The sequence below is a fragment of the Bidens hawaiensis genome, unplaced genomic scaffold (assembly GCF_021521415.1).
Source record: "Bidens hawaiensis isolate Kalapana, Puna unplaced genomic scaffold, B.hawaiensis_p1.1 tig00002735_1, whole genome shotgun sequence".
Lineage (NCBI taxonomy): Eukaryota > Viridiplantae > Streptophyta > Magnoliopsida > Asterales > Asteraceae > Bidens > Bidens hawaiensis.
This window is the reverse complement of record NW_027491147.1, coordinates 1,219,601-1,231,103: the sequence shown is the minus strand read 5'-3', so window position 1 is coordinate 1,231,103 and position 11,503 is coordinate 1,219,601. Positions and strand designations below refer to the sequence as shown.

The 11,503-nt window shown below is 33.5% G+C and overlaps 1 protein-coding gene across 1 annotated transcript; it reads right to left on the bottom strand.

The window, feature by feature from the left end:
• Positions 1-2,838: 2,838 nt before the first annotated feature.
• On the bottom strand, positions 2,839-3,711 carry LOC143620885 (uncharacterized). The gene has a single exon (XM_077092469.1). It carries the CDS (start codon positions 3,550-3,552, stop codon positions 3,040-3,042), a length of 513 nt encoding a protein of 170 aa, XP_076948584.1. The 5' UTR covers positions 3,553-3,711; the 3' UTR covers positions 2,839-3,039.
• Between the last annotated feature and the right edge of the window lie 7,792 nt (positions 3,712-11,503).

Here is an 11,503-nt window from a genome sequence, read left to right as displayed (position 1 = left end):
ACTCCAAATAAGCTTTGACCAGGTCACAATGAAGTACAATGTGATTAAATGTTTCTAAGTGAGAAGAGCAAACATGGCTGAGAGAAGTTGAGGAAGATGTTTCTTTTAGCAAGAGCCTCACTGATCAGATCCTAGTCTAAAGAAAGCCCCCGTCCAAAAAACAAAAAGTCACGTTTAAAGGGTTAAGTTGTTCCAAATATGCTTTGACAAAGACCATTACAAATGTTCAAAATGACATGGAGGGATTTTGTTGAGTACCCTGGCGATCTGAATTGAGTCAATTTCTAAGCATCAGGGATATGAGATAAAATGGGTTTTCACACAAGCTAACCCAATCGTCATTTAGCCTTGCTGGTAGAGCGGAAGGCCACTCGATAACCCAATAGAGGCCGATAGAATTCAGTGAAATGCAAATAAACTATTCTAGTCTCTTTAGAGGAGGCAACTCGGAAGATGGAATGTAAAAGATCACAGAGTCAACCGCCATCCAACCAAAGGTCCAACCATAAACAAATTGAGTTTCCATTGCCAACTTTACCCTTAATCAATTTCTTTAAAGAAATGAATCTAGAAGAAAAGTCAATATTAACAGAAACAATGTTTTTCCAACCGCTGTAATATTGGCTTAAGAGGAAAGGGAGAACAAGATTAGGATTTAAGCATAAAGCCGGATCCCTACCCAAGAGAGGAGTGTTCTATCATCGCTCTCCACTGCATTTTAGCAAGAGGGAGATGTTCACATATCTAGGGGACCCAAACCAAAAGCAGCTTTATCTTTAGGGGACAAAACTTTGTTCCAAGACACCCAAAGAAGCTTATTGTCCGAGCTAGAACTCGACGAAGTACATGATCCTTCTTCTAATTTTATCAATGGCCGGCATGACATGGATAGGGGCTTTAGAAAACGAGAAGAAGTAGGTCGGGAGGGTATTAGGAACGATTAAATTAGAGTGATGCCCCTCAACGCCCCCCACCCCACACAAACACACAAAAAGAAAAGAAAAAAAGATGCTAGCCTTCTATAAAGATAACCTTCGTTCCATAATATCCGTTACTAGAACTCCATTAATTCTTGATAGTGATTCATGTTACCTCATTAGATTTTTCCGATACAGGTTTTAATGATGAATAATGCTTTTAGATAATGGGCTTTCAATAGAAAATGTTACTGATTGTAGATATTTGAAACTTGTTAGGAGATTTATCTGTTCAAAGATATTTTAAGTATATTATATATAAGCAAATGATAGATGAATAAATTACTATGAGAAAAAAAAGAACTAAAATCATCATCATCATCATACTTTATAAATTTCAACAATAGCAAAGCTATGGTAGGGTTTGAGTAGGGTAATATGTAGACAACCTTACCTCTATCCCGTAGGAATAGAGAGACTGCTTCCGGTGAGACCCCCGGCTCGATAGTAGTTTAACATCAAGCCTTGGACATAAGGCATATAACACTCAACCATTGGGAGACAATCTGATTGGTGCATGTACCCTTGTCTTTCGGCCATCAACGCCACCACATGATGCCTGATTAACCTTCCGCCAATTTTAACGTTATTTTCATGAAAGTAAAATAATGTTAGAATTAGTGTCATTTCACTTTTGCGCACCCGAGAGCCCACACATATATAAATTATATACGCGCACCGTAAAATAGTATAATTTTTTTTTCTATCAACTGTCCATATGATTTAAAACTTAAATGTATATGCTAATTTGTACATATAAACAATTAAACTAATTTGTTTTTGTTTATACGCTATTTTTTATTCACAGAAATGATTAATCGACAAAGCCAGTGGATATAATATGGAAACACTAAGGGTAAAAGTACCCCAAATATAGGATCCACTGCAATAAAAAATATATAAACCAATATCTTTAGTGGGGGATGAGAACAAATTAACTCCTTTTCCTAACACATGCCCACTTGTAAGTGAAAGTGGCCAAAAGCTTTGTGGGGACTATCATTCCATCAACAAAGTTATTTCCTTTTGAATTGAATTTATTAGATTGGGATATACATGAATTTGTAAAATTAAAATTATATTTCTTTTTGTTTAGAGAATCTGGCTTCCATTTAACACTTAGAATATTGTTGTAGAGACTAATTGTTTTTAACAAGCCATTTGAATTACTGGTGGACTACTGTAATAACCTGCAAAACTCATAAATGTTAGAGACTAATTGTCATACACAAACAAATATAGCATATGATGTTATCGATCTAACCTTTTATGAATTATGCCAAACTAGCTTTATATAAACTTAACTAGATGGTTGGTATGTGACACTAGTAGGGTAGGCTCACATGAGCCATATGACATTAGTCATATAATAAGCCAATAATTAATAGAATGTAAGATGATTTACTAGCTAGTTTTCTTTTTTAAACTTAATTAATTAGTTTAACATAGAATTTCAAAATATAAATTATTTAAAATAAATTTATATTAGTTGTAGCATGTCCTAATAAAATAAAAAAATTATTGATGGTATTTAATTAACAAAAAAAAATATTAATCCACAAAGCCAGTAAAAATATCACTTGTTTTGAGTGGATTTTTTTTCAATAAAAGTGAAAATTTCTTTTACATAACATTATTTCAAATCTCACTTTTGCGTAATGCGTGTCCAGTGTCTAGTAATTGGACAAAGACTCATGTCGTAATGTAGGAGTTTCTTATTTGTTTTCCAAAAATTTATTTAATTTGCGTTTTTATTATTTATCGTATAAGAATAAATGTAGCTACTACGAGTGTATCCTTTTCTATGGATAGATTAAGTTAGTCAAAGTTATACAATAAATTAAATAAATATAAATTTAACTTAAAGTTACTATGAATCATGCATATAAAGAGAAGAAAGCATTTGATCACATGTTATTTCTTGTTTTTTCCTTTTGTATATACATAACTTCAAAAAAGAAAAGAACAAAAATAACAGAAATTAAGGTGCATTCAAATAAGAATATGGAAAATGAATTTGATTCTGAAGGAGAAAATATGATGAAGACAAACTGATACTAATTCACAAATCACTTGTAGCCTCAGAAATGCTCTCTAAATGGGGTCTCCACACGCCAACACGCCCTCTCCTTCGATCCTTTACCTTTTCGGATAAAATCTCAGTTAAGTAGCGATCCGAGACAATAAGATTCGTTAATAGATTATTATTTTCACTGTCGTTCGCAATATTATTATTACAAGTATTCTTTTTCTTCCTTGTAGTTGATGGCTTAGTACGAGTCTTTTCAGGCAAGGAAGAAGAAGGAACGGGCATTAGAAAGTAAATCTTGCCACGCTTGAGTTCGGCCTCTGGTGGCAAGATGATGATCTTTGGACAAGTAACCGTCCCGTCATCGGTGTAGGACGGAGAAGAAGGCTTTTTTAGTACGTGCTTAGGGTGTAGCTTCATGATCTCGGCTGCGCTTACTGTCCCACTTATTTCCTCCACATATCCATTCGAGTGTACGATACGAATTACATCAAGTGCCCCACAAGGAAGAATGCATGAAATACAACATCTTATGGTGTTCTTCATCTATCTCCTTCTTCAACTATAATTCTATCATGGACTTAGAAATATATAGAGAAGAGGGAGGTTGGGAAGGCTAAAGTAAAGGATATATTTTTGGGTGTGCAATGTTCTTGTAAATATGATTGTTTTTGTGACCAAATGATGATAACATTATATAGTACCTAGCTTTTAATAGTGGCCCCTCTTAAATCTTAATTACCTTATTTTCCATCATTCTTTATGTATACAAAAAACTTATGATAAATTTCCAATTATTAAATCCACTTTCGCTGGTTAAGAAGTATGAATAGAAGTTTATGAATACAACTTTTATGTTTCCATGTCTCAAATTTGATACGAGATATTTGTTCATTCAATAAACCAAACTTTTAATTCCTTTGTGATTTCACTGATATATTTGTATAAAACAAATTTACAACTTCAAGATTGTCATGTTGAAGACGGATTCCTTACTTTCATTTAATTATAAACCATATTCTTTTATCGTTACAAACGAATTCTTATAATTTCGTTCGTTTTCATTTGAGGGTTTTGTTTGGAATGGAAATATGTGGGACGAATAATTGCACCTCATTCTGTACTTTTGCTTTTGGAACCATCATTGAGGGTTGTCTTTGTTCCTGTCACCATTAGGTTCAATAATTTTAGGTTTTTGGGTATGGAGTGGAAAGTGTTGGAGGCTCATGGGTGTCTCATGCAAGTCCATGATTGAAATTTTCCTTGTAGACACAAATGGGACCTTTTATCTAAGGGTTAGTTTGTGACACGTGGATGAATGATGAGGTGACAAGTTGTATTGATTGAACCATGATCAAAGGGTTAAGGCAACTGAGTTAGAAGTGTAGGGTCCTTGATAAGTGGAAGCCAATAGTTGGGTGAAAGAAAGTGAGGAAATGTGGCAAAATTGAATTAGTGGGATGGGTGGATCTCACCTTTGAGAAGAGTGTACACATGCTCTTTTTGAATTTCTTAAAGAATTAATGAGCATGGTACTGGAAAGTGAACCTTTTTTCTATATCTTTTTTTTTATTTCTATTATAACTCTTGTGGTTTTACTTGTAGGTAGGCATACGATTTTTATCTGTAATCTGAAACCCGACTTGAAAAATTGTTACTCTAAACCCAAAGGCACTCATTTCCATGGAACACAGCCCGAGTTCGCCAAACCTGAACACAGACCATTTTAATTTGTTTTGGTTACTCGTTAAGGGGTTTCAGGTAAACCTAAAAAACCCGTTTGGCGTTTTATACCCTAATATATGTTATTAGTGTGTAATGCGTTCAATTGTTTACTGTTCAATCACAAACTCTTCGACTGACATTTGCTTTTAATTTGTTTTGGTTACTCGTTAAGGGGTTTCAGGTAAACCTAAAAAACCCGTTTGGCGTTTTATACCCTAATATATGTTATTAGTGTGTAATGCGTTTAATTGTTTACTGTTCAATCACAAACTCTTCGACTGACATTTGCTTTATTTCAAATTCTATAAGCTATATATAATTGCTTATTTATTCTACTAATTTTACGATTTGATTTCATATTCGTTCAACGCTACAAGCGTTGCTCGATTGATTTCGCGGGTGAAGATGATAATGTTGCTTTACTTTTTCGAATTGTGCTTTTGGATTATGTTGGTTTAGTATTTACTTATTTACATTACAAATAAAGATGATAATTAATGTTGCTGTAATAGTTTGCATTTTGTTTATCTTTTTAATTTTGTAGGAAAAAATCCTCAAAGCTTGATTAATCCAACGGGATAAAACCTAAACCGGAATTACCCGAAGAACCTGGGAGAGATTTGGGTTGGATTTTGGTTCTAGATGTAAATTTCTCAAACCCCAGGAACCCGTCCTAGAAAATCCGAAACCTGAAAATACAACTCGAATAACACCCTTGTTACTTAATTTTTTGTTTTTTTTTTGCTGTTTGTTTTAAAGGGTACTATGATAATTGGATAAAATGCAGCAACATTGCACATTGTGGCATGTTATGTGAGGTCATAAGTTAGTTTATTGGCCCCAGAAAACGTGATCGAATCAAATTTCATATTGTTTATTAGAATCCTAGTAAGTATAACAAATCTTGAGATATAAAAACCCATAAAGCACCTTTATAAATTACCAGAATTTGAAAGCAAAATCTATAACCAATTGTAAATGCACAGATGTAGTCAATGACATATAATAATATTATGTTACTCAGATGATAAGAATATATATGCCACTCATAGATTAAATTATTGCATATATGGTTGACGGATAATTAAGTATTATCCAACTGGGTTCTAATTTCTAAAGTTTTAGGTTCACTGAGTTTTCGTCTCTATTCCGTGATGTACATATTCACAGCTTCATTTGATTAAGTCATGAATATTAAAATGAAACAACAAAGTATGAAGACCAAGTTACTAAATGCATGTTGGGAATTTTGGAAATTTATACTTACATTTTCAGAGAGTTGTGTGAAAATTTTCAGATTAAAACTTGTTTGGTAGTTCTTCAAATACTTTAATCGGATAAAATTCTGAATTGAAACAAGAACTTAGTATGAATTTCGTGAGAACTGTGAACCACAGAGACGACCAATTGATTCGAACGAAATGTCCTCCAGAGCAATTGACTTATGCAGTTTTATTTTGAAATCTGAATTTCGTAAATATTATGTATGACATAATCATAAAATTCATTTTCTAATGAATTTTTAATGAAGCACCCATTAACGAAATAAATATTTTCCACCCCCAGCAAAGGGCTATCGCCCCTAGGACCTTGCTAACCGGGGACATTGCCCCAGACCCCGTTCGTTAGTGATTTCGCCTCTAACATCATAACAAACTAAAACAAATGTGCACTCAGCATATCCCTAATTTGTTTAATGATTATTATGATTACATTTGTCAACCAATTAATTCAATTACATTAAAATTCTAACAATACATTCATATACAATATTATTAATTTCATGACACATGATTATTTTAAACATAATTAGTAAGCTATTATCGAATACACGTTTTAAATTATGTGAAAACCCGTTTACATACTACTTGTCTCAAGATTCATCTGGGTGGAACGTGGAAAGAAATTTATCGTTTGGAGAAAGATGGTTCCTTGGATGATTTGAAGATGGTTGATCGGTTGCGTATTAATTTAGGTATGGGAGACAAAACTATGTTTTGGCTGGATTACTGGGTACGCAATCAACCATTGAAAATCTTATATCCATCTCTATTTGTATTAGAAAAACGCAAAGATATCATGGTGAAGATCTTATTCATTGTTAAAGAATGAGGTGACGGCGTTCGAGATGTAACAAAGAACTAAACACCTAGAACTTTTAGAGATGAACTGTGCAGGTGTCTTGATTTGATCTAGCCGGCCGCCCAATTAAAGACGGTACCAGATGTATGGGTATGGAAAGATTCAAAAGGTAAGGAAAATATTTTAAAGCCTGTGATGGGAAATAGATAACCTCAAATACCTGAGGGTGGAACAAAAGTTTTGGATAAAGTGGGTGCCGATCAAAGTAAATTGTTTCTTAAATGGAGATTATTACAAGATCGAATAGCTACAAAAATCGCTTCATTGGCAAGACCAATAAATGTTGGAGATAAAACTTGTGTGTTATGGATATGTTTCCGGAGTCCTCGGGTCACATAATTTTTCAATGCCAGCTGACCAAAATGGTCTGGTCTATTTACATAATTGGGTAAAGTACTGATGTCTTCCTAATATGAATCGGTTAAGGATTTGCTAGAGTCTTTTAATGAACACAAGAGAAACAAAGAGGTAAGTTTAATTAATCAAGAAATTTCACTTGTCACGTGTTGGATGATGTGGAGAACTCGAAATAATAAGATCTTTAATAATATACCGGTTTCGAGGAATAAGGTGATTAACGATATCAAGGCAACACCGTTCTTAACTTCTTTTGAGTGAAATATCGGATGTGAAGGTCGAGCTTGAATTTGGAAAATTTTTGCATGTTCAACTTTATCAATATCCATTTTATAGTATGTTTTATTGTTGTTTGTTAGTTTGTTTTTGTGTGATGTAAGTTCTTGTTTCTTAATTGGGCTAATTGCGGCCTGTTCTAATGATACCAACCTACAAAAAAAAAGTTATGTAATTAACCTCACAAAAATTTCATATTATACCCCTTAAGTTCCATTAATTACACAATTAATCACACTCACCTATTTGTATACTAGGATATAACCCGTGTTACACACGGGTTGAAATTTGATATGTAACAAAGTGTATATAAACAACCATAAGATATCATAAAATTTACAAATAAAAAGATATCATATATCTCTATACTGGAGATATAGAAAATAACATTGTCTACATATAAAGTTACTAATTAAACAAACTTAAGTTTATAACAAAAGTGTAAGGCCCCGTTACCGGTAGCCCTACTTTCGTGTTGGATTTACTCATAAACGCAGTTCAAAATATCAGAGTTAATTAAAACATTCACGGAATATAAAAACTTTCATAAAACATTTCATAACAAAACACCTCTTGTCTTAAAACAACATCTTGTCTTTCAAAATAAACAAAACATTAAACTTAAACGTCTTGAGTCTTCCGATGCCAGCCCCTTATTCAGTACCACCTGTCTCCTCAAGCGAACTGCCTCATCCTACTCACCTGCGTGCATACTAAAAGTCAGCTACGCTGAGTGAGTTCTAGTTAATCACATAATCATACAATACCTACTTACCTTTCATACTTTAACCTCTTAACTTTCTTACATACTCACGTAAGTGCATATACTTTCATTCTTACCTCCATACTTCCTTTACATACATAATCATACGTTTTAAAGAGCCTCTCGCCCTATAACCTAGCAGATATTATAAGGGTCTGGTCCCTAACATCACAGATATTACTAGGGTCTAGTCCCTAACATCACAGATATTATTAGGGTCTGGTCCCTAACATCACAGATATTATTAGGGTCTGGTCCCTTTGTTTCGTGTAACTGTACCGTACCTGTTCATACATACTTTCCTTGACAATACGTGCAATCTCCGAAGAGCGTTCACGTACCATCATCATAACATACATACATTACGCATACATCATATATTCATACATACATCCTATCTTTCATCATACTTATCAATCATATCTTAACTACCACCTGACGGTACATGCAATATCCGAAGATCGTTCACGCACCGTCAAACAATCATCATACATGAATCATACAAGGCATACACTTACCACTTAAGATAAGTGTATTAACTATCACATCGAGTATGCACACAGCCCCGAAAACATAACAAGGAAGTAGGGCTATAAACTCACCTCAATGCGGTTGCGTTCATCGTTTACGGTTATTCCCTTCTTGAGCTGTGTCCGACTAACTGTATAATAATTATACGTTTCAGTAAACTATCACTACACATATCGCCTTTCTAGTTTAATTATTACCCTCAACGAATGGGGGTCCGGGGGCAGCGCCCCTGGCAGCGGGGTTCTAGGGGCGGCAGCCCCTAGCGGGGTCCAAGGGGCAGAGCCCCTGGCTGGGGTTAAGCTGCCAGGTCAGCTTGGAAAAATTTTATTTTCATTAACTGCTTTAACACATTTTCCATTAGGGTTTTGAATCCTTAAATAATTTGCTACTTAAAGTCCAAGGGCTTCTTTGTAATTAAATCGTTCTTTTCTAAGTCCAGGGACTGTTATTGTCATTCAGTTAAACTTCTAATTCGTTATTGGTTCATAGCGAATTGGATTATCCTAGCGAACTAGTTCTCATAACGAATTGAACCCTTAACGAACTGGACTCCTTAACGAATCAGTCCATATAGCGAATTGGACCTTCTAATTTGTTATTTCTTTTAACGAACTAATCATAACGAATCAAGGGTAATTCGTTACCCTTTTCCCTTAACGAATCAGAGACGAATCATAGACGAACTAGAGCTAGTTCGCTGTGCTCCCTTAAGCGAATCAACTAACGAATCACCTTCAATTCGTTAAGTCCCCATAGCGAACTAGGGTTAGGTCAGGGAATGTCAGAACATTCCCTGACATTCCTTATCCTCGTACCACTATTCCGGCGCCGCCTTTGCCGGAAAGCCGCCGGAAAAACGCGATTTCGCCGGAAAAACGGGTTTTAGCTCGTTTTTCACCGTTTTTCGTCCCGTTCAATCCAGATCTGAGCTAGGGTGACTCCTAAGCTCATCATAGGTTCGGTTTATACCCGAATCCACCCGGATCTCGTGACTTAAACGGTTTAACGGTGTCGGCTCGTCGTTTCATGATTATATCTAACGGATTTAAGCTCAAACAATAAAATACTATCATTTCCTCGGGTCGGTTCTCCGTTTCCTTCTTGATATCGGTTTAGAGAGAGAGAGAGAACTAGAGAGAGAATCTTAAGTGTGTGTTTTGGATGGTGTAAGGGATATGTGTAAATGAATTAAATGGAGAATTAAGGGATATGTATTTTTTTTATCATGGGCTTAAGCCCATGGTCTTTCCTTCATTCCTCCATAACCCAAGTCCATAACCCATATCCATTTACCCAACACAAGCCCATCTCGTATTCTATTCAACTAAACCGATAACGACCCGCTATAAAATAAACGAACTTTATTTTATTAATATAACCGAAAGTAGGATGTTACAAAAAGTCATGAAAATATTATATATTAACAAACTTATACCAACATGATCTTCATAATTTCCGTCCTCCAACAAAATCATCCGGCCTTAAAGCCTGAAAAAAACAAACAAACCATGGAACTCAATTAAGTATTAAACAAAAATGTTAACGTATTTCATAATGACTTTATGTGAACATAAATATGTAAATAATTTTGTTGTACTAAATACAAAATGTGAAAATATAACACAACTTTATAGCCAGAAATAAAAAAAATGCATATAACTGGTTATAAAATTAAAGAATATTCAAACTATCATATTATTGAAAATAGATAAATAACAAAATCAATATAGACAAATTTACCAACCATCAACTTCTTCAAAATTTCACCAAAAAACAAATTATCTTCACAACTTGACAAACAAAATAAACGATTATAGAAGTTTATTGTATGTTTTTGGAAGTTTCTAGTTATGAACTAAACTAATAACTTAAATAAAAAACACAAAGTAAACAATGAAAGTTAAAAATTTAGAGTAATCAACTACATAACTAAGTTATTGGTGTTACCTTAAATTTTATCTTCAGATTCCAAAGAGTTTGGAAGATCATCAAAATTTGGCTCATAGTTCTCACACTCTAACAACCATTTTACCTTCTCACTAACTTCATTTTCCAAATCCAAATGTGACATTTCTTTTATAACATTAGCAAGCTTCAAGTGATCCAAATCTCTTAAAAGAAACATATCTTTGGATTACAATATTGATTTAGGATAGTACATGTGTTACACACGGTGGAACATATTTAAAAACATAATATATATGTAACAGCATATAAATTTAATGAAATGCAAATATTGTATTTATAAATAAATGATGCTTTTACATGAATTATAAAACATCATAACTTATTTGAATCAAATACAAAAACATTCAAAGACTAACAAAGATAAATGAAAAGTTAAAATATTTTATAACTTATATCATTAGTACAATAATAAGCAAACAAAGGAAATTAATCTCCAAATCAATAAAACAAATCTACAATGTTGATTCAACAAAACTTTTATCTCAATGTTGATTCAAAATATTAACTCTATGTAAGACATTTATTACACATCAATAACTGTAATATTTATTACTCTAAGATGGTATTCGTGTTTATTTGCACATCATTTTAATACATTTATTACAAACCATGTTTGAATTAAATATTGTCATCTTGAAAAACATTTATCACTAACTTCATTTTCAAAATCTAAATGTGTCATTTCTTTATAACATTAGCAAGTTTCAAGTGATCTACATCTTTTAAAAGAAACAG